Source organism: Hemicordylus capensis, chromosome 4 (assembly GCF_027244095.1).
Source record: "Hemicordylus capensis ecotype Gifberg chromosome 4, rHemCap1.1.pri, whole genome shotgun sequence".
Lineage (NCBI taxonomy): Eukaryota > Metazoa > Chordata > Lepidosauria > Squamata > Cordylidae > Hemicordylus > Hemicordylus capensis.
In genome coordinates, this window is record NC_069660.1 from 64,528,035 (window position 1) to 64,552,336 (window position 24,302).

General features: G+C 45.0%; 1 protein-coding gene across 1 annotated transcript in view; it reads right to left on the reverse strand.

Moving 5' to 3' along the window:
- CR1 (complement C3b/C4b receptor 1 (Knops blood group)) overlaps positions 1 to 7,665 on the reverse strand; it is a 99,388-nt gene extending 91,723 nt beyond the window's left edge. Inside the window, exons 1-7 of the mRNA XM_053245857.1 lie at positions 7,644 to 7,665; positions 7,300 to 7,491; positions 6,562 to 6,744; positions 5,434 to 5,616; positions 3,817 to 3,996; positions 2,707 to 2,889; positions 295 to 468 (exon numbers count right to left, since the gene is read on the reverse strand). Of these exons, the coding sequence (XP_053101832.1) occupies positions 295 to 468; positions 2,707 to 2,889; positions 3,817 to 3,996; positions 5,434 to 5,616; positions 6,562 to 6,744; positions 7,300 to 7,491; positions 7,644 to 7,665 (1,117 nt within the window). The remainder of the gene's footprint in view (positions 1 to 294; positions 469 to 2,706; positions 2,890 to 3,816; positions 3,997 to 5,433; positions 5,617 to 6,561; positions 6,745 to 7,299; positions 7,492 to 7,643) is intronic.
- Between the last annotated feature and the right edge of the window lie 16,637 nt (positions 7,666 to 24,302).

Sequence of the window (24,302 nt, forward strand, 5' to 3'; positions counted from 1 at the left end):
GATATGCTGCCTAATAGCTCAGGCACCTCTGGTATGCTCCAATGTTATCTATATAAAGTACGAGCAGGCAGAAAATCAACACCATTAATCTATTTCTTCTACCTGCATGGACACACCAGTGCCTTCCCAAAGCTAGTTTGTGCAGCTGCACATCAATCTCTAGCCAGTGTTTCAGCAGTTTCCCCCTTATATGGACTATCATCTATATTTGGAATGCATGCTTCTGCCCCTATGGTGTGGTGAATTCTGAGCACTAGGAAAGGAATGGTCAGAGTCAACAGCTAAGGACTTTACCTTCACAGCGAGGGGCAGGGAGACTCCATGCGCCAGAGGACAGGCAATCAAGAGTTGCCTCTCCAACAACAGTGTAGCCAGGCTCACATGTGTACTTCGCAGATATTCCATCTGTTCCTTCCTGGAAGCTGTACCTTGCATTTTGGACATATGGGGGTCTGTGGCATCTCATTGCTGAAATGAGAAAGAGGAACATAGGATGCAGCTTTAGACCGAGTCAGACCATTAGTCTATCTAGCTCAGTATTGGTTGCACAGACTGGCAGTGGCTTCTCTAAGGTTAGTGTGGGAAAGTAAGCTTAAAATATTGTTATGTGATGTCTCCACTTCTTCAAATGGTGGGAAGTCCCATCAGTTTTTATTTACAAAGAAATCTGGAAATATACAAGTTGAGCAGTAGATGGAGCTGGCATAGTGGTGCACTCCTGCAAGCAGCAACGGATTGCATTCATTGTTCCCAAGAGAGCAAGCCCTGCACCCCATGTGCTTTGCTTCTCTGCTCAGCCGTAGCTCCGCATGTCTCACTCAGAAGCTGCCTCTCACTTTCCCATACTGCTGTTTTGTTGTTGCAGTGGGCTGAATTCAGACTGCCCACTGCCTTATACCAAGGAAGCTGGCTTATACCAAGTCAGGCCCTTGGTCCATCCACACTTACTGGCAGCAGCTCTTCAGGTTTTCAAGAGGGGTCTTTCCCAACCCTACCTGGAGATTGAACCTGGGGGCCTCTGCATGTGAATCAGATACTCTACCACTGAGTTATGGCCTCATCCCCCAGAAGATCCAAGCACTGGGTGTGCATACTTCAGGAATTAAGGTACACAGTGCCTGTGAGCACATGGTCAGCCCAGAAGTACCTTTCCAGGACCAGCTCACAGTCCTTTCACACAGAGTGACCTTCTTGGTCACCCTCCTCTACACTCAAATATTCCTCCAAAAAAAGGCAGTGCATGACCATGGCATCCTTTCTGCCATCATAATTTTAAGTAATTGCTAATCAAGATCTTAATCACAAATCATTCAAATCTCAGAAGTTTATTGCTCTTCAGAAACACTGGAGTAAACAGCATGGATGGCCAGAGGCTTCTTTCACCCCCGACTTCTGGGTGGATGTCCGGTCTCCCAGATCTGCTGTGCCCCGCAAATCCTCTGAATTCTGTGCTGGGTGGCCATGCTGCTCCCCACCACGTGCCCTTGCTGTTCCAGGTGGCCATGCGCAACAGGGCTGTCAGGGCTGAATGCAGCCACCGGCCAGCCTGTGGCCGGCCTGTGGCCCACCTGATCTCCTCCCAGGAACAGCTGAGGGCTGAGTGCAGCCAGCCTGTACACTGCCCGAGACTCTTCCAGTCCCACGTGCGGCTGTAGTTGTGGGGCCTGGCTAGGTGAGCAGCCTGCCAAGCTCCTTCCACCCAACCATACCAAGGTGAGCTGCACAGCCAGTGTGTGCACACATGTCAGTGTTGGGCATTGAATAGTCCACCAGATTCGCACACACAAGGGAGTGGAGCAAGCTGCAAGGCAGCAACAGCAGAGAATGCAAGAGGCAGGCAGCCACTGGCTCTCCTGCTCAGCCTCAGAGGCAATGGAGCTCCCCCAGCCCAGGCCAAGTGGTACTGGCTGCGGCAGCAGCAACCTCAGAGCAGGCAGCTGTGAGTGAGAGGATAGGCAGCAGCACTGGTGGCCAAGCAACCATGCCTGTAGTGAGTGGCGACGCACCCAGCATGTGACTCCCATGAGAGAACACAACAGGTAAATTGAGTGTTGTGTGCACCGAGTCAACTTGCGTTCCAGGCAGCAATGCTTAGTTCTCACATTGTGCTGTGTGTTGGGGTCGTGGAGTGAGTGAGAAGGGTGTGTGTGTGTGTGTGTGTGTGTGTGTGTGTGTGTGTGTGTGAGAGAGAGAGAGAGAGAGAGAGAGAGAGAGAGAGAGAGAGAGAGAGAGATTGATGGGAATCCAAGAGGAATCTGGTGCTTCAACTGTTAAGTCTGTTTTCTGTGTGTGTGTGTCAGGGAGGGGCGGTTGGTGGCAGCTGGTACTGCTAATGCATATCTGCACAAGGAGTCTTGTCTTACGTCTTTACATTCTTGCAAATTAAGTTGCTTAAAAATTGGATCCTTTAGAGACAGAGGGAGGAATCGCTCCTGATCACTCCATGGAGAGTCTGTAATGCCATTTGCATAGGAAAGAGAGAAAGAGCATGGTGAACATGTTTTGTTTTTCACCAAGTCCATATAGTTCTTCTGCAACAAAGACAAGGGGTGGGAATGGGGAGAAGTGAGATGGCAGAAGGCCCACTTCTTATCCTAAAGCCCACTGCAACCTTGCAAAGCTTCTGGAGGAGAGAGGTACCAGTGTGGATATTTTTGTCTGTTTTGTAGCTTGCATTTTTAGAGCCAGGATGGACCAGTAATTTACCTTCACAGCGAGGGGTTGGGGATGACCATGTGCCAGATGCTGTGCAATAGATCGTTGCCTGGCCAATAAGGGCGTAGCCAGGCTCACAAGTGTAGTTCACAGACATTCCATCAGTAAACACGGCTGTTTCCTGGTGGCTGTGAGTCCCATTTTGGATGTATGGTGGTGCCTGGCATTGAACCACTGAAAGAAGAAGAGAGAAGGTTATGATGGAAAAGTAAATGAGAGAACATAAGATTTCAAACCCTTCTGAACTGGAAAAAGACTCTGTTTGTGGAATTCAAAAAAGGGGGCAGCTGGACAAACAGCAGCCTTAAAATATGTGGCCGACATGAAGTGCATATTGGGGAACATTTTCTTAATAATGAGTGTAATGTTACAAATATGAAAACCCCTCGGACTTCACATTTATTCACAAATACTGTACACTGCCAGTGCTATCTCTACTGAAAGCTGCCAAAATAACTACACACACACACACACACACATACACCATAAGGGTTGGGTTTCTCAGAATAAACTCATCCTGAGGCTCATTGCTCAACACATAATAATTCAGATTAACTGTACTACATGCTATTGCATACCTGGGTTTTCCCTTGGAATGTGCTATATCAATGTGTGATAGATTATATAAAGATTTAGTGCAAGCAATAAAAAACCCAGAAACATATGACATTTGGTGTACATTGTGGAATGATTAAATGACTTACTGCCTCCCTTATAGTGATAATCTGCTATCTGAAGCAGACACAAGGATTTGTTGGAAGCTTCGTTTGTGGTGGAGGAGAGCAAGGACATAGCTGTAATTGAACAATGGATAGGAGGGGGACAAATGTCCCTGGGGCAGTGAGGGAGGGGAGGCCACTGGCTGGGGAAAAACCCACTCTTCGTTCTCCCCCCACCAGTAACATTCAGGATATTCAGATTTCCGATATCCTGAAGCAATATCCCGAAGCAATATCCTGAATTAATCAGATATTCCGTGTTTGTGAGATCACTCCTTAGCCCATTCATGTCTGAAACTGTCCAAGGAAATCCCAAACAAATGTAGCAATTTCTGATCATCATGAGCTGATATAATCCAACCAAGGTCCTTCAAATACATACCCTCGACACAGATGGGCACAGAAGGGTTCCATGTGCCGTCAGATTGGCACTGAATTGTATGGTTGCCTTTCAAGATGTAGTCAGAATCACATTCAAATGTAATTCTGTCCCTGGGCTTAAACAGCATTTGAGATCTTGCTATTCTTCCATTCTGAACTTTTGGACTTGCACATCCAGTGACTACAGATAAAAGAACAGACAACATGAAGCTTCAGGGTGTCTGTGAACTGGAAAAAGAGGTGCACTGCCGACTTCAGAGTCGTTTTCCTAACACAAAGCCTTAAGGCACAGTTCAGTCTTTCAGCTGTCCACGGTGTGCTACAAAGCTCTTTACTGGTCACTGGAAGGGACCAGAGTTCAGTGTAGGGGAACAGACTGCAAGCAACAGTCAGGACTCACACCCCAAAGGGGAGAAGAAGCCACACAAATCCCTGGCATCATCAACAGCAGTTACTGAGTTGCAGGCCCCAGGCCCTGTCAGCTGTAATTGTGTGTGCACAGGTTCAAAGAACCCCTCCAGTTGTCAACGGGGATGCCCCCAGGCTCTTTCTGGGGTCACTGCACAGTGCTCCTTCTCCCTGTCACCGCAGGCACGCAGCAATCCTTCCCCTGTGTGGTGGTGGCCTCCTTGATGTAGAAGTACGGGGTAGGCTGCCCTTTTTTGGCCACTCAGCAATCTACCACGCATTCGCAATGGCCAGCCGAGTGGTCCACATGGCACTCGGTTGCCTTTTTGACCACTCAAAAGACCGCCACACATGTGCAGTGGCGGGCTGAGTAGCAGGGGCAGGGCAGGGCAGCCTATCCTGGGCTACTCCATCAGGGTCAGGGAGGATGCCGCATCCGGGCACATGTGGCAAGAGAGGAGGGGCACCGCACCGGGCTGCCACCAGACTGGTGGGGCGGGCAGCCTGAACACAGGCCGCCTATGCCCTCCCTATGGAACTGTTATTTTACATTTCAGCACACATTTCTACTTGACTATTTTACTTCTGGTCACTTTCCTTTGCAATGCTGTTTTTGTTTTGTTTATAACTGAAGCCAGTATTATCGCTGTCGGAATCTTCTGCTCTGCCCACTTTTAAAAAACAAAACATAAAAACCAATTGCCATTTATGCTTATTCAGATGTACGCCTCAGTGCTGTTCCCTGTAGACAAGGATGGAAGACACCACACCTGCACAATCTATAAGCCAAAGAACAGGTGCTGAAAAACTCTGTATTGCAGAAGAACAAGTTGCTATGTAAACATTAGAAAAAAGGACACTAAAATAAAACAGTCTTTATAAGCAGTAAACCTCATTCTGCAGTCCCCTGAGGAACAGGTTACACCTCAAAATGTGTAAGGACGTGTTCTTCTACCATAAATAGTTTTTGCACTGCCTGGCTTCCCTCTTTATATAATGCCTGAAGAGGGCTCTGGTTTGACACTTACTGGCTGACACAAGGGAGATCACTTTCTCTAAAAAAGGGAAGCACATTCTGTTTCATAGGGTTGGTGTGAGTACTATGAATCTTAAGGTTTCTAACACACTTTGCTCATTGAAGACCAGGGCAGATGACAAGCAGTAACAATATCCCCTTATTGTTACCAAAAAGAAAGTTAGGATAAAATACCTTCACAGCGAGGTGGAGGATGACTCCAGTGTCCAGAAGCCATACAAGAAACAGAGGCATTTCCAATTAGCGAATAGCCAGAATTACAGATGTAAGTCACAGACATTTGGGAAGTAAAGATTTGCCCAGGAATGCCACTGTGCTTTCCATTGGCAATGTCTGGTGGCAAGGAACACTGTGGTACTAAGGAAAGACAGAACAAAAGGAAGAAGCTTAAGAAAACATTCACAAGAGCACATATTCTTGAAAATCACAAATAAAGGTCATAGCCCGGGCAGCATGGGTAGAGCCCCTACCAAAGATTGTCGATTGGGAGCCGAGTCCTCACAGGGATAATTAAGCAAAAAATGATATCAAGGGCGGTTGACTGATTGACTGAGAAATGAAGTCATCCTCTCTAGGACCCAGCACCTGACTGCAGAACATTGTTTCCTGTGACTGAGAGCAGAAGACAGCTTAGCTGTGGAGGGAGGAGCTCAGCTGTGCTGTTCAGACTCGCAGAGCTACTGTGCATGGAGTTTGTGTATGTGTGTGTGTCAGAGGGAGCTAAGATTCAGAGGAGAGGCCAAAGAATTCTGAATAGAAAGCTCCTAGTTCTTTTGTGCTGTTCACATTGATCAAGTGATTGTGTCTTTTCAGCACAGTTGAATGAGACCCCCACTGAATGTAAATCAAAGTTCGGAGCAACAGGCATGGTGGGAGAAAGCTTAAGCTGCTGTTGTTTGGAATGCATATCTCCTGGAATGAAGCTGTTTCCTCTGTACTCTGGTGTTCTTGTCAGGGCCACTTCCCACAAAGGACAACAGCAGCACTAACTAGAACAGCACAGAGTGCTATGCTGTACTGTACTGTACAGTCCACTGTAAGGCTTTTTGGGAAACCTTTGGATTGAAAAGCAGGGCATACAAGTTCTAAATAAATAAATATGTAGAACCAATGTATAGATTTTAAAATTAAAATAAAGTTAAATCATAACATTTTAAAAATTCACTCCCCTAAGGAAGGAAAGGAAAAGGAATGCTCCCATCTTCCAATTATTCAAGATGGGTTGCAGTCTCAAAGGGAACTCTGTTTGCAGGTAGGAAAATCTCATATATATGGAGGATAACAGGCCATTTTGACACTTGCCCCGTTCACAGCGAGGTGGAGGTGGGTCCCATGTGCCATCCAATTGGCAATGGATCTCTCTCGAGCCAGCTAGTATGTGGCCAGCACTGCAGCCAAATGTCACTCTGTGGTTATATGTGTATTTGCCAGAATCACCAGCCACTATTCTTCCATTCTCAACTTCAGGAGTTGGACATTGAGTCACTGAAAGAAGAGAAGTGTTAATACCCACAGGGAAGTGAAGGGGAGAAGAAATGAAATGTGGCTGCTCTCTTTGCATCTGTGCTTTTAGAAGGAGGTATTACTGACAGATGGATTAAGGTTTTATATTGTGGGAATACAAATGGCTAATGGTTTGTCTTGTTGGCAAGAACCTACCTGATATTGACCAAGTTTATAATGAATGCTTATGCTTGTGGATTACTTCTACAAGGAGCACCAAGAAGCGAAGGGATGAAGAATTGAAATATAGCCATTTTATGTGAATTTGTGCTTTTAGCTGGCATAGGGTTTGGCTGCTTGGGAACAATGGCTCTTCTTGTTCTGAAATATGCTCAAATGCTGGCTACCTACACAAGAAGAACAGGTGAAAGCTATACCTCCACAACATGCACGGCCACTCCACACTCACTTGATCCTTCCCATCCGTAGTAATTCAGAGAGCTAATGGTTCTTCCTATTGGTCGAGTCTATAATGAACACGCATGCTTGTGGGCTACCTCTACAAGAAGAACCAAGAAGAATATGTGAAAGCCACACCTCCGCAATATGCATGGCCACTCCACACTCCATTGAGCCCATCCTTCGTAGTACAGTGAATGGAGGCATTTCCAACAAGGGGGAAGCCTTTTTCACAGGTGTAAGTCACAGAATCCCCATACGTGAAGTCATCTATGTGTGTCCCGGTGCGCCTGCCATGGGGGATATCTGGTGGTGGGAAACATGGAATACCTGGAGAGACGAAAGAGGTATTCATTAAAGATGTATATTTGAGTGACTTGTTCTAATGACAACTCCTGGGACCAAAAGGTAAAACCAAAGGAGTACAAATGTAACATCAAACACAACACAGAGACTATAGGGAATGGAAGAAAAGCTGCTACCTGGTGCCCCGTAGGATGCCATGCCGATTACGTAGTCTTACACAAGAATTACAATGGATGGAACAAGCTTCATGTTTTTAAAGGTTTCACTAGTGACTTCATATCACTTACTTTTCTTTCCCCCATGTGATCTTGCTCCATGACTGTGGTGTGACTTGCTAGATTAAAGGAGATTCATGCATGTCTGTCATTAATGGGTCATTCTGAACCAAGTCCTCTCAAACCATGTGATTCAACTCACAGATTTTGGAAAACAGGCCAGTTAGGTCTGTTAGGGCCTACTTGCCACAATTGTCAGAATTACCCTGTTTTCAATGAAGGGATATATCTACCTACCAGAAACTGTTAATGCATTTTATATTATTATAATTTAAGGCAAGTGCATAGCAAGGTTGGAGTGGGCCCAAGGTTGGAGTGGACTCCCCCTCACTGAAGCTCAGCTCATGAAGTAAAGAAATCTTAAATGAGGCTGAATAGTAGTAACAAAAAGCATAGTAAAGTGTCTGTGTGTCTGTGTCTGTGTGTGTGTACACACACACACACACACACACACACACACACACACACACACACCCCTATGTGCCACAACAGAACATCATCCTAAATCATTTTTTTAAAGGTTTTGTAAATTGTGGACGGTGCAAGTCATTTAATGGTACTAGAGAAAGACATGCTGCTCTGGTAGCTCCAGGTCTTAATACTCACATCAATTTTGGAGGATGAATACAACTGAAGGAAGCCCGGGCAGGTGCATGGCTGGGGGAGTCAGTCATGTGACTTGCCTCTGGGGCCCTCCCCAAAATCAGCCCTCTGCCCAAATCCTTTGAAAAAATTCAGGTAGCTTCCTTGCCCCTACCTGGCACTACCACCAACCCCACACTGCTCTAGGCCACCCCTTTCCCCCAACGTGAAGCTATACATTTGCTGACACCTCCATGCTTCTTTATGGAGAAAAACCTTAAAGACGCGAAAAATCAACAATTCCCCAAAAATCAGCCCTCTGCCCAATCACTCTGAAATTGGGGTGGTAGCCTCCTCCCATTAGGCACTACCACCCCACCCCACTCTTTTTGCCCAGATCCCACGCTATGCCCCCGATCTGCCCCAAAGACACAAAAACTTAAAAAATTCCCCAAAAATCAGCCCTTTGCCCAATTCCCCTGCAATTGGGGTGGTAGCCTCCACCAATTAGGCACTACCACCCCACCCTGCTATTTTGCTCCTGAGACCTGAAATTCGAGCTGATGTCACATCAGACCTTTTTGCATTCAAATCAATGGAGGCAAAAAGGTGGGAAATTCAAAGAGACGTCATCCCGAATCACCCGAATTTTTCGGGCACGAATCAGGGGTGATTTGGCTCAGGCACGAAAAATATCGGGGGGCATCGGGGGTGATTCAGTTTGGCCCCGAATCACCTGAAATTGCTCATTTCGTGCACAGAGCGATCTGTGCCCGAAACCTTTTGCACATCCCTAGTTGCCATGTGACTCTGTTCTATGATGCTGCTGGACTAGACCCAGTTATTAATTCGTTCCTGTCTTTACCAGATTCATTGTGCAGTGTTCATGGTACACTACAATTGTACTGGCCAGGAATCATACTGAAACCATATCTGGATACGTAGAGATAAAGACGTGTCCTACTTACGCTGACAGAGGGGAATGTCACCACTCCAAACTACTCTTCGGCCAAGTATCACACATTGTCGGTAAGACTGACCGATTAGCCTGTGCCTGTTTTGAAAAGGAAGTAATTATGGATTGTTACCATCTTGCCTTCATTTACTGAGATGAGCAGTACCGAAAAGTTAGGAATCTGAATGTACATTCATTTTAAAAAGAATCTGTCCACAGTAAACAAGACTCCTCTTTAAGCAAAACAAGGTATAGTTTTTCCGGGAACAGTGTGACTGAAGTGTATGCTCCTTAGCTGTGCTCCCTATTGTTCCTGGATATGGAGTTTATCTGCAGAGATGAGCACTAACACCTGTGGACAGTTTCTCCCCATGAGGCGCAATGCTGATTTGCTAGCAAACATATGGAATACTGGACACCATTCAGGCTACTAAGCCATTACTAAGCACCATTGAAATAAATGAGATATTAGTCATCAGGACTAATAAGATAAAAATGTCTGGAGGGCTACCCACTGTATCCAGTTTAGATAACAGCTGAACAGGGCTAGCCAAACTGAATTTTGAGGGATTACTCAGCCAGGCATATCAACTGTCAGCCAGGATCCCACCGATATCAGCTCCAATATCCAGTTCTTGGTGCCCAGATTCTTCATGTCCCAGTTAGCTGGTATCCTCTGGGCAAACAAGTATAGCCTTTTGGGGGACAATGTAGATGTGGTTTTACAAGTCCTGTGCAAAGTAGCAAAAGTCCACCTCTATCATTCCTATCACTTGAACAATAAGGTAAAATAACTTTTATCTATGGGTCGCAGAAGGGAAGGAATAAGTGGTGTGCTATGTAAATACTATGTGCTATGTAATTCACACTACAGTGCAATCCCATGCATATTTAGTAGGGGAGGAGTGAATCCAATTGAATTCTCTTTAATTACCATCTGAATAAATATGTTTTGGATAAGTCTGCAAGGATAGTTATTTCCCAGGGTTACCAACTCTTTCTTCACCTTACATAAGTAAAATATTAACAATTAGAAATCACCATGCCAGTCCTTTCCTGCCTCAGAGATCAGATGTTGGGAACAGCTTTATTAGACAATGAGGTCATTAATAAAATCAAAAACATCAGGGCTTGGAAAAAGGAGGGATAATACTTACTTTCCCCAAATGAGAATGGCTCCATCCCTACTTGGCTGCACTGTTAACCCACATGATCTCTTTTTCAGTGAGGGGCATGGCAACACAGAGCTGGCGAGAGCACGGTCCAGTCTCCATGAGTCCCACAATGAATTGCACTACTTAAGCGGTGCATTGGGGGAATGCCAACTGCTGTGATGCTCCTTCATACCAGCTCTATGGTTTAGCGGGCTGCCAGCAGCTGCACTGAGCCCCCTCACCCACATGACTGGGCAGTGGTCTAGGAGGCACACTCACACCATCCTATCTCACTTTTAGCCGGGGTTAAGCTAAAAGTCAACCAGCCTTACCCAGGTAGGGCTGTGTAAGCCTGAGTAGGACAGGTTGTGTGAACGGCTCCATTATCTACTTAACCTGTCAAAGACAGGGAAGCCCAAAGAGAAAAAATGTTGGGACCTTTCTTGGTGTACCTGATACTTACCCTTGCTCACAGGTATAATTTATGGTAGAACCAAAGAGGAGATCGTCTGGTACAATCAACCGGCCATTTTCTGGTTCACTTGGATGACCACATGATTTTCCTAGCAGAAAAATAAGGCAAATGTTTATTTTCCTTTTTATATCAAAAAGATTTTAAAAGGAGCAAACACAATGACATTCACAATGGCTAAATTGCATGATAGGATTCAATACCTCTACATTAAAGCCATTGAGATAATTTGGGTGACATGCAATATCCTTGGTTCATATACTGTTCCATTCTTTCTCTCTCTCTTTTACCTGGGACAAAAATGTCATGGGACTCACTTTTGCAGAACTCCTGAACTTCTGACCATTCCTGGCTGCTAAGGCATGTGATCGAGGCCTTCAATCCAGGATGCTTAGCATAGCCAGGCCTGCACACATACTTCACAGTCGAGCCAACAGGAAAGGAAGGTTTTTCTTTATACTCATCGGCCAGCTCAGCGAAGCTTAACCTAGTTGGGGCACCACAGCTACTTACTGATAAAGAAAAAAAGACAGGAGAAAAATTAGTTCTCTGTGTTACTGTGAAGCTCAATGATTGTAAAATCCTGCAGTTTTCTCCTCAGCTATAATCTGTTAAACTGTGCCTGCTTGGGCTGGAAAGGAAAGCAATTTGCAAACATTGCCCTTTTAGTGGATTTGTGTCCACACAGATATAATTTTTGGCAACCTTTAGAGTGGAGGCCTTTCAATCAACCCTAAGGCAAGGATAACCAAACCACGGAGCCTTTATGATCTGGTACTGTGGTCATGGCTGCCTCACATTAAGCAGTAGTAATGGTCATGAATACACTGTCACATAATGGTACTAATTAAAGAAGAAATAATCCATGGAGCACAGAATAATTAGAAAAATTCCCTAACTAGTTGGAGACAAAGTACTGAAGATTTGATCCCACAAGATGGAAAAATTCAATAAAACTGATCTGTGGTATGGGCACTATATGAAAAAATCTGTACATGGCACTAGGGTTGGTCTTAAGGGTGGGCAAACCAGGCAGTCGTCCAGGGCACCTGTGGGGTATTTATAATTGGGCAGACATGTTCCAAGAGCAAGAGCCATTCCAGGCCTCACTGAGAAGAAGGACCGCCAAGTCCTGCTCATCTGCCACCTGTCTTCTCCCCACTCATCTACTTTTGCCCCTGTGGTGTGGCATATTCTGAACACTGGGAAAGAAATGGTCAGTGTCAACAGCTAAGGACTTTACCTTCACAGTGAGGGGCAGGGAGACTCCATGTGCCAGAGGACAGGCAATCAAGAGTTGCCTCTCCAACAACAGTGTAGCCAGGCTCACATGTGTATCTCGCAGATATTCCATCTGTTCCTTCCTGGAAGCTGTACATTGCATTTTGGACATATGGGGGTCTGTGGCATCTCATTGCTGAAATAAGAAGGAGGAACATAGGCTACTGCTTTATACCAAGTCAGACCATTAGTCCATCTAGCTCAGTATCGGCTGCACAGACTGGCAATGGCTCCTCCAAGGTTAGTGTGGGAAAGTAAGCTTATAATATTGTTGTGTGAGGTCTCCACTTCTTCAAATGGTGGGAAGTCCCATCAGTTTTTATTTACAAAGAAATCTGGAAATATACAAGTTGAGCAGAAGATGGAGCTGGCATAGTGGTGCACTCCTGCAAGCAGCAACGGATTGCATTAATTGTTCCCAAGAGAGCAAGCCCTGCACCCCATGTGCTTTGCTTCTCTGCTCAGCCGCAGCTCTGCATGTCTCACTCAGAAGCTGCCTCCCTCTTTCCCATGCTGCTGTTTTTGTTTTTGCAGTGGGCTGAATTCAGACTGCCCACTGCCTTATACCAAGGAAGCTGGCTTGTACCAAGTCAGGCCCTTGGTCCATCCACACATACTGGCAGCAGCTCTTCAGTTTTTCAGGAGAGGTCTTTCCCAAACCTACCTGGAGATTGAACCTGGGGGCTTCTGCATGTGAAGCAGGTACTCTACCATTGAGTTACGGCCTCTTCCCCCAGACGATCCAAGCACTGGGTGTGCATACTTCAGGAATTAAGGCACAGAGTGCACAGAGTAATTCCTAATCAAGATCTTAAGCACATATCCTTCAAAACTCAGAAGGTTATTGCTCTTCAGAAACACTGAAATAAACTGCATGAATGGCAGTGTCCCCCAAGGGGTTAATCTAGGAGAAGAATTCCTAGCAAGCTTTCGATTGTTTTGTACATACACATGAGCTTAGAAGATGAGATTTGTATATTATCCAGTTCAATTTCTGCAGTTGTCTGAAGGGCTACCAAACAAATGCAGATAGCATCTGTTGATACCAAACTCTTTAGGGTAGTGAAATCCAAAATTGATTGTGAAGAGCTCCAAAAGGATCTCTCTAAACTGGGGGAGTGGGCGACAAAATCGCAAATGCAGTTCAAGTTGGCAAGTGTAAAATGATGCACACTGGGACAAAAAACTCCAACTTCAAGTATTCTGAACACAATATCTAAAAAAGGACATTGTAGAACTGGAAAAGGTGCAGAAGAGGGCAACCAAGATGATCAGGGACCTAGAGCACCTTTCTTTTGAGGCAAGGCTACAACACCTGGGGCAATTTAGTTTAGAAAAAAGATAACTATGGGGAGACATGATAGAGTTCTATAAAATCATGCGTGGTGTGGAGAAAGTGGATAGAGAGAAATTCTTCTCCCTTTTACATAATACTAGAACCAAGGGTCATCCCATGAAATTGATTGCTGGGAAATCTAGGACCAACAAACAGAAGTACTTTTTCACGCAACGTATAATCAGCTTGTGGAATTCTCTGCCCCAAGATGTGGTGACAGCCAACAACCTGGATGGCTTTAAGAGGGGTTTGGATAACTTCATGGTGGAGAGGTCTATCAATTGCTACTCAACTGTTGTTGTTTTTTAAAAGAATTTTAATTGGTTTTAAATAGTTTTGTTTTTGAATTGTTTTTATATTGTTTTTAGAACTGTGTTTTAAATTGTGTGTTTTTATGTCTTTTTAAAAGTTGTTGTACACTGGCCGCCCAGAGCCTCTGGATGAGGCGGTTTATAAATGTAATAAATAAATAAATAAATAGGTACAAGGTTTTGGTTAAAACATATAAAGCACTAAACAGCTTGGGCCCTGGGTATTTAAGAGAACGTCTTCTTTGCTATGAACCACACCGTCAATTGAGATCATCAGGAGAGGTTCATCTGCAGTTGCCACCGGCTCATCTGGGGGCTACTCAGGGATGAGCCTTCTCCATTGCTGCCCTGAGGCTTTGGAACACACTTCCTGCTGAAATAAGAGCCTCCCCATCTCTTACAACTTTTAAAAGGGCTGTCAAGACGCATTTGTTCACCCAGGCTTTTAATTAGATACTGTTTTAATTGTGTTTTAATAGTTTTAACTTTTAAATTTTAATTGTTGAAATGTTTTAATCTTTTTATTGGTTGTTTTTATTCTCTTGTAAACCGCCCAGAGAACTTGCGTTTTGAACAGTATAAAAATGTTAAATCCAGCCATCCATCCATCCATCCAGACAGACAGACATACAAATAGCTGGAGGGCTATAGGCTACCTCCAGCCTCAAAGGAAGGATGCCTCTGAATACCAGTTGTAGGGGAGTAACAGCAGAAGAGGAGGCATGCCCTGAACTCCTGCCTTTAGGCTCCCAGTGGCATCTGGTGGGCCACTGTGTGAAACAGGATGCTGGACTAGATGAGCCATGGGCCTGATCCAGCAGGGCTGTTCTTATGCCATAACAAAGGAAAGAAACCCAACCAAAGTCATACTATAACTACCTCTGACACAGACGTGCATAGAAGAGACATATACAAACATAATAAATAAGAAGTTATTCTAGTAAAAACTAATCAGTCTACATTCCTTTCACTTTCTCTACATCTGGACTAAATTAGGTGCAAATCGAGATCCACAAGCAGTGCCGTACTGGCCAGGGTGTCAGCTTGCCCGAAGGCAAGTGGGCCCTGTGGGTCCCTGATGAAGTGGGCCCCCTTAAACATTATACAATATGTTAAAATGTTAATGACCTTATAGTAGTTTGAAAATATAATAGAAGTTCCAATATTACTACTGTATGCAACTGAAATTTATGTTGTATTACTATTTTAATTTTTTAAAAAAATAAAATCATTTTTCGAGGATACTTTATATCGCCTGATGGACAGCAGTGGGCTTAATTTTATTTATTTATTATAAAAAGTAAATGATAGCCTTATAGTTATGGGTGGGCCCCCTTTGTCTCCTGGCAACCAATATTTTTAGACCCAGTCCGCCACTGTCCACAAGTTAGATCTCTTGCGCCTCAAATGTTCATATGTCTGCCATCTTGGATCAGGGTGGAGGTCATCATTACAAACTGCATCAATGATGTGTCCCTGTGTGTCACTCACTACAGCTGTTCCAAATTTAGTTCAAATCAGTTAGACAGTCCTCAAGTTGCACCTCAAAAGTTTATGCAACCACCATTTTGGATTGGGGTGAGTGACATCATCACAAACTACACCATTGGGGCATCCCTATGTGTCCATTCAGCTGTAGCAAATTTGATTCAAATTGGTTACACTGTCCACAAGTTAGTACACTTGCACCTCAAAAGTATATGGTTCCACCATCTTGAATCAGCATGAATGACATCATCACAAACTACACCACTGAAGTGTCCCTGAGCGTCACTCACTCCAACTGTACCTAATTTGGTTCAAATTAATTAGACAGTCCACAAGTTAGCCCACTTGCACCTCAAATGTTCACACATCCACCATCTTCGATTGGGGTGGATGACATCATCACACACCATGCTATTCGGGTATCCCTATGTGTCCCTACAACTGTAGCAAATTTGGTTCAAATCAGTCAGACAGTCCACAGATTAGCCTACTTGCGCCTCAAAAGTTTACGCATCTGCTGTATTGAATCCAGGTGGATGACATCATCACAAACTATGCCATTGAGGTGTCCCTGTGTGTCACTCACTGCAATTGTATCCAATTTGGTTCATATGGGTTAGGCAGTCCACAAATTAGCCTGCTTGCCCCTCAGATGTTCTCATGGTCGCCATTTTGAATTGGAGTGGATGGCATTATCACACACCATGCCATTAGGGAATCCCTTTGTGTCCCTACAGCTGTAGCAAATTTGGTTCAAATCGGTTAAGCGAGTCACAAGTTAGCCCACTTGCACCTCCAAAGTTTACACATCTGCCCTCTTGAACCGGTGTGTATGACATCATCAGAAACTACGCCGTTGAGGTTTCACTGTGTGTCACTCACTGCAACTGTACCTAATTTGGTTTAAATTGGTTAGATAGTCCACCAATTAGCCTGCTTGCACCTCAGATGTTCATGCAGCCACCATCTTGAATTGGAGTGGATGACATCATCACAAACTATACCATTGAGCTGTCCCTATGTGTCTTTACAACTGTACCCGACTTGGTTCATATTGGTCCAGGCGTTGCAAAGTTGGTGTGTGTGTGAGTGGGACCACACACACAGAATGCTGGGTGATCTCATAAGCCTACTGGAAAGTAGGCTAAAAATGTGCTGTCAGACTAATACTAAGGTCATTCACATGGTCAAAGTGGGGGTGGGCTGGGGGGAAGGGAGGATGCTACCTACCCCCCCCCCAGATGATCAGAGCCCCTTTGGGGCCCTGTAGCTCACACACCCACACAACTGGTGCGGCGGCAGACTCCCGAAGTAGGATTGGGAAGAGCATCCCACAGTGCACTTTGTGGGCAGCAGAGAGTCAGCCTGTGGCAATCCAGCAGCACTCTTCTCCCTGACCTCACTTTCCACAGCACTCTGTGGCCACAGTTTCAGGGGCCGCAGTGCTTCACATGACCAAGAAGTGAGGTAAAACAGGCTCATTTTTCTTCCATCCTCACTTTTGCCCAGGAAGCAGATATGGGCTACCAGGGTCTGGAGCAGCTGGGTTGGGGGGCCTCTGGTGGCCCAGATGATTGGTAACCCACAGGCTGCTTGGGTTAACTCTCCAATCTAAGCAGCTTATGACATGAGAATGGCCTCACTGAGTTGTATGGATGTCTTATAGAATATTGCCTTTCATACACACATTGAAATGGAATTATCTCCCCGGATTTAAAGAGCACTTTAGATCTCGCTGTTCTTCACTTCCATACTTAAACAGCCAGTACTTAAATAGCCAGTGATTGCAAATGAGGGTATGGAACCAGCATGCAGCTGCACAATATGTGTCAGAAGGAAAAAGGAATGAGGTGTATGATTTTAAAAAAAGAAAAAAGGAATAACTATCTTCTGGAATTATTAGTTATTGCTTATAGTGATAATGTCTCCATTGATATACGCAGTTCACCAGTTGTCAGTCTGTGCTTATGTTTTCCTATGGACAATTCAAAGTTCAGCTCTCATTCACAGAAGTGCATTCTGTATGAAACATTCTCCTTAGTAAGTGCTTCCAGTGTAGGAGGCCTGATATCTCAAGGTTTCATATGGATCTGTTGGACATAAGAATCTGTTGGAAGCATCATTTGCAATGGGAGGAGAGCAAGGGCATAGCTGCAGTTGAAGAAGGGATGGGCAAGGGACAAATGTCCTTGAGGAAGTGAGGGAGGAAAGCCCCCTGGCTAGGAAACAGCCCACTCTTTGTTCTCTCCTCCCGCCTCCCAGATTCATTGGCAAGCTTCTGGCTTATGATCAGTGTGTGGAGAGTCTGTGATACTATATGCACAGGAGTGAGATGAAGAGCATGCTGAAAACTTTTTGTTTTCCATCATGTCCATACAGTTCTTCTGCAACAAAGACATGGGGTGGGGAGAAGCAAGATGGCAGAAGGCCCACTTCCTATCCCAAAGCCCACTGCAACCTGGCAATGCCCCTGGAGGAGAGAGGTGCCAGTGTGGAGATTTTTGTCTTGTCTTGTCTTGTCTTACGTCTTGTCTTACGTCTTGTCTAAGGAGTCTTGTCTTACGTCTATACATTCTTGCAAATTAAGTTGCTTAAAAATTGAATCCTTTAGAGACAGAGGGAGGAATCTCTCCTGATCACTCCATGGAGAGTCTGTAATGCCATTTGCATAGGAGAGAGAGAAAGAGCATGGTGAACATGTTTTGTTTTTTAACCAAGTCCATATAGTTCTTCTGCAACAAAGACAAGGGGTGGGAATGAGGAGAAGTGAGATGGCAGAAGGCCCATTTCTTATTCTAAAGCCCACTGCAACCTTGCAAAGCTTCTGGAGGAGAGAGGCGCCAGTGTGGATATTTTTGTCTGTTTTGTAGCTTGCATTTTTAGAGCCAGGATGGACCAGTAATTTACCTTCACAGCGAGGGGTTGGGGATGACCATGTGCCAGATGCTGTGCAATAGATTGTTGCCTGTCCAATAAGGGCGTAACCAGGCTCACAAGTGTAGTTCACAGACATTCCATCAGTAAACACGGCTGTTTCCTGGTGGCTGTGAGTCCCATTTTGGATGTATGGTGGTGCCTGGCATTGAACCACTGAAAGAAGAAGAGAGAAAGTTACGATGGAAATGTAAATGAGAGAACACACAATTCCAAACCTTTCTGATTGGGAAAAAGACTTTTCGTGGATTTCAAAAAAGAGGGCAGCTGGACAATCAGCAGCCTGAAAATATGTGGCCGACATGAAGTGCTTATTGGGACACTCTACTGATGTAACATAAATCTTCTGGAAATGGGAAAAATCTGGAAATGTCAATGGAAGGACAATCAACTCGATTTTGAACATTCTCTTAATCATGAGTGAAATGTTACAAATATGAAAACCCTTCAAACTTCACATTTATTCACAAATACATTGTCACTGCCATCTCTGTTGAAAGTTGCCAAAATAAATTCACACACACACAAACCATAGGGGTTGGGTTTCTCAGGATAAACTCATCCTGAGGCTCATTGCTCAGCACATAATAATTCAGATTAAATATACTGCATGCCATTGCATACCTGCGTTTTCCCTTGTAATGTGTGATATCAATGTGTGATAGATTATATAAATGTGCATGAATCAATTTCCCCCTGATTCGATTTGTAAACAAATCGAATCACCCTGATTTGTTTTGATTCTGATTTGTTTTGGGTCTGTGCAAGTTGGCACAGGGGTGATTTGTTTTTCCACACATCTCCCGATACAGGTAGATTTGGGTACAAATCCTTTTGTACCCGAATTGATTCGCATAGACAGCAGGTGCAGGTAATGATTCTCTCAGCAGCAGGAAGCAGGTGAAAAAAATCTTCTCTATTCCTCAATCAGGAAAGCAGGAACAAAAACCAGAGAATCCACTCCAGGCAGCAGGCAGGCAAGGCAAAGCAAAGCTCCTCGGGCTCTCTCTTTCTTCTCCCACAAGGCAGGAAGGAAGAATGGTGGCTGCCTGCCTCCTTAAGTACATTTGAAATTCCATCTTTTGAACTCCCCCACCCTTGTCCCTTCTTTGACCCTTCCTCTAGCCAATTCTGGGTCAGTCACGCCTGGCAACACAAGATTTGAATGGAAATGAGCCAATCTGGAACCAGGGGGGAATCGCCAGCCAGTCGTTGCACACTAAGTCACCAATCTGAAACTTGGGAGAGTGGGATTTTCAAAAATAATTCCTGACACAAAATGGAGACAGCAAGAGAGCTCCCCACAAAATGGAGGTCCAAATTGACGATTTTTGGGGGTCCAAAATCCAGGGCATTTGTTTTGGACCCGAATCTGGCCAGCTAGCACAGGGGCGATTAATTTTGTCCACAAATTGTCCGAAACAGGTATCTGCGTACAAATAGTTTTGTACTCAAATTAATTCGCACATCCCTGAATACTACTGATATAACATAAATCTAAAAAAAAGAAAGAAAGAAAAGAAAATAGGAAAAACTCAGAAATGTCAATGGAAGGACAACCAACTCCATTTCGAATACTCTTAATCATGAGTGAAATGTTACAAATATGAAAACTCTTCAGAATTCACATTTATTCATAAGTACATTGTCACTGCCATCTCTACTCCAAGTTGCCAAAATAACTACACATACCCCATAAGGGTTGGGTTTCTCAGGATAAACTCATGGTTATCCTGAAGCTCACTGCTCAGCACATAATAATTCAGACTAAATACACTGCATGCCATTGTATACCTGGCATTCCCCTTGCGATGTGTGATAGAAATCCAGTAATGATAGATTATATCAGGATTTAATGCAAGCAATGAAAAACCAAGAAAGTGTATGACAAATGGCACACATTGTGGAATGATTAAATGGCTTACTGCCTTCCTTATAGTGATAAGCTGGGACAGAAGTAATCAGTATATTCAGTTTTTGTGAGTAATCCTAGATCACTCTTTAGCCCATTCATGTCTGAAACTATCCAAGGAAACCCCAAACAAATGTAGCAATTTCTGATCATCATGAGCTGATATAATCCAACCAAGGTCCTTCAAATACATACCCTCGACACAGATGGGCACAGGAGGGTTCCATGTGCCATCAGATTGGCACTGAATTGTATGGTTGCCTTTCAAGACGTAGTCAGAATCACATTCAAATGTAATTCTGTCCCTGGGCTTAAACAGCATTTGAGATCTTGCTATTCTTCCATTCTGAACTTTTGGACTTGCACATCCAGTGACTACAGATAAAAGAACAGTCAACATGAAGCTTCAGGGTGTCTGTGAACTGGAAAAAGAGGTGCCCTGCCGACTTCAGAGTCATTTTCCTAACACAAAGCCTTAAGGCACAGTTCAGTCTTTCAACTGTCCACGGTGTGCTACAAAGCTCTTTACTGATCACTGGAAGGGGCCAGAGCTCAGTGTAGGGGAACAGACTGCAAGCAACAGTCAGGACTCACACCCCAAAAGGGAAAAGAAGCCAGACAAATCCCTGGCATCATCAACAGCAGTTACTGAGATGCAAGCCATAGGCCCCGGCAGCAATGATTAATTCTGGACAATGAGGAGAACTGAGAACCTGAACACAGACTCCTAAAGATGGCCTCCCTTGAGCAGGACTTTCCCGAAGGCTCAGATCTAGATATATCAGGAACCTTTCATCCTTCACTGCCTGCTTGTTGATTCAAGAAACACAACAGGCAAGAGATGGCTGAAAAATGGCATAGTGCTGTGCTTGGCTCCAGGCCGCTGGGGGCTGTCCTTTTAATGATGCACACTGCAATGGCGGGATGGAATTGGACTGGCCAGGAATCACCTGAGTCTCATAGGTAACAGCTCAGAGGCTCTCCCATACTTCCCCCCTCTAAAAAGGAAAAGGCCCAGGGGATGACACAGTATCTGTGGAAAGGCCTAGCCATCTGCTGGAGAACTTATGAGAGTTCTCAATTTCTGAACTTGTAAATTCCATTAAAACAAATACGTTATGCCACCTTAAGGCATGTTTAGTTAGTGAACTTAATTTTAAAATCTTGACTTTATATATGTTTGTGCCTAGGGAATCACCTGCTTCTCCATAAATAACTGCCTTTTCTAACCAAGAAGGGGAACTTAACCTGAACTGAAAAATCATCCCACACAGTTTTTTCAGTGAATCAGATCTCAACCCCTAAATCAGATCTCAACCCCTAAATCAGATCTCAACCACCACTGTTTGTGGTGATAAATGGTTCAAAAGAAGCAGTTCCGTAAGGAGTAACTGATTTAACTTCAATCATCAGACGGTCTTTCCAGATGATGGATTATTCCACCTTGATCACCAGTTGTTGTGAGGGGTTTTCCAAAACGTTTAACACATCTACTGTAGAAGGGGGGTTTTCAGCATAGTTGGGAGCACTGGCTCTCAAAAGCATGCCACTCTGCCACCATACATTGCTACTTTACTTTACAGGAGTAGAGCTGTAACTGTGTGAACAGCTGCAAAGAGCTCGTGCGGTTGTTGACGGGACTGCCTCTTACTTTTGGGGGCCAATGCACAGTGCCCCTTTTATTATTTATTTATTTATTTATTTATTTATTTATTTAAAATATTTCTATACCACCCAAAATTTGCATCTCTGGGCGGTTTACAATAAAAATAATTTAAAATATTAAATCAATTAACAATTAAAATCATTTAAAACATTGAAGACATTTTAAAAAACCAATACTAAAAATATTAAAATATAAATCTAATTATTAAAAGCCTGGGTGAATAAATATGTCTTCTCCAGTGCCTTTTAAAAAGTTGCCAGAGATGGGGAGGCTCTTCTTTCAACAGGGAGCACATTCCAAAGTCCAGGGGCAGCAATGGAGAATGCCTGTTCCCGAGTAGCCACCAAACGGGTTGGCGGCAACCACAGATGAACCTCTCCAGATGATCTTAACAGGCGGTGGGGCTCATGGCGAAGACGATGTTCTTTTAAATATCCAGGGCCTAAGCTTTTCAGGGCTTTATAGGTAATAATCAGCACCTCTTATTTTGCTTGGAAACGTATTGGCAGCCAGTGTAGTTCCTTCAACACAGGAGTAATATGGTCTTTCCTAGATGACCCAGAGACCAACCTGGCTGCCACATTCTGAACCAACTGCAATTTCTGGACTAAGTACAAAGGCAGCCCCACATAGAGCGCAATGCAGTAATCCTGCCTAGGGGTTGCCAGCATACGTACCACCGTTTTGAGGTCGTTCATCTCAAGAAATGGATGTAGCTGGTGTATCAGCCGAAACTGATAAAAAGCACCTCTGGCCACTGCCTTAACCTGGGACACCAGGGAAAGGTTCATATCCAGAAGCACCCCCAGACTGCATACCTGTTCCTTTCGGGAGAACGTGATCCCATCCAGAATGGAGGAGCAGGTTAGAGGGCTTGACATTTGCCCTCCATCCCTCCCTTCCCTGCTTGCCTGGACCTTAACATCTTGCTCCCACTGGGCTGCATTCCCACCTTTCTGCCTGGACGCGGAGCTGCCTGCCAGCTTGCTGTCATGTTACAGCTGAAGAGTTCCAGCTGTTGCCTTCAGAGTGTCTGATATGTAACATCTCCTGCTACAAGAGCCCTTCAGCCTCTCGTAGCAGGAGGAGTTGCTGGGCTTCAGAGGCTTATATAAAGCTCTGAAGGCACGCCTGAGGCATGGATGGCGGCCTGCCTGTAGGCAGCCACCAAAGCGAGCCACCAAAGGGGCCGGCCTTTGGGGCTGGGCCTTTGGGGTGGGACTGAGGGCTGGGGGGAGGGTATATCATGCTGGGTGGAGGTCTGGGCTAGAGGATGGTTTTTATTGTACTGAGTTGTGCCAGGCCTGTTTGCAGACATGTGTTTGGGCTTTCTTGAGTGGGATGATGCGGGGGTGCATCTGGCAGTTTTAGGACAGCTATTGCTGTAGTGGTGGGGAATAGAAGAATTGGCGCTGGCAGAGCAGCTGGCCATTATAGGGGAGGGGAAACCAGTAATTTAGTAACTGTTTCCACTTCCAACTGCTCTGTCAACCCTCAGGCCTTGGGGAGCATCTCCAACTACCCACAGAGCCTGGCCTTGCTCCTCTATAATGCCAGGTCAGTTCAGAATAAGGCCAAAATTGTCCATGATTTGGTCACGGATGAAGGAGCTGACCTGGCATGTATAACTGAGACCTGGTTGGGGGAGGCAAGCGGTCCAGTGTGGGCTCAGCTTCTCCCTCCAGGGTATTCTGTTGTGGATCAGGTTAGGGGAAGTGGGCGGGAGGTGGGTGGGAGTGGAATGTCTGTGGTCCACAAGAATACCATCTCCCTTACCAGGGCCCCTGTGAGACAGTTGACTTACATTGAGTGTGTATTTCTGAGGCTGGCAACTACGGATAGATTGGGGATTCTGTTGGTGTACCATTCACCCCGCTGCCCAACTGACTCCCTAACTGAGCTGACGGAGCTGGTCGCGGAGTTGGTGTTGGAGTCTCCCAGGCTTTTGGTGCTGGGGAACTTCAATATCCACTTTAGGGCTGGCTTGTCTGGTGCAGCTCAGGAGTTCATAGTGGCCATGACAACTAAGGGCCTATCCCAATTAGTTTCTGAACCAACTCATGTGGCCGGCCACACGCTCAATTTGGTCTTCTGTTCGGATCAGGGGGGTGTTCCATGGGTGGGGGATCCGGTGTTTTCCCCATTGTCATGGACGGACCACTGCCTGGTTAAAGTTGGTATCACGGCCACAATCCACCCCTGCAGGTGTGATGGACCTTTTAGGATGGTCCACCCCCCAAGGCTGCTGCATCCAGTAGGTTTCCAAAAGGCCTTGGAGGGTTTTGATGTTGGTGCAGCCAGTGATTCTGTCAATGCCCTGGTGGGAACCTGGAATAAGGAACTCACCAGGGCGGGCGACACAATTGCTTCTAAGCATCCCTCCAGACCGGTTTCAAAAATGACCCCCGGTATATTGTGGAGTTGCGAGGCCTGAAGAGGCTAGGTAGATGACTGGAACACAAGTGGTGG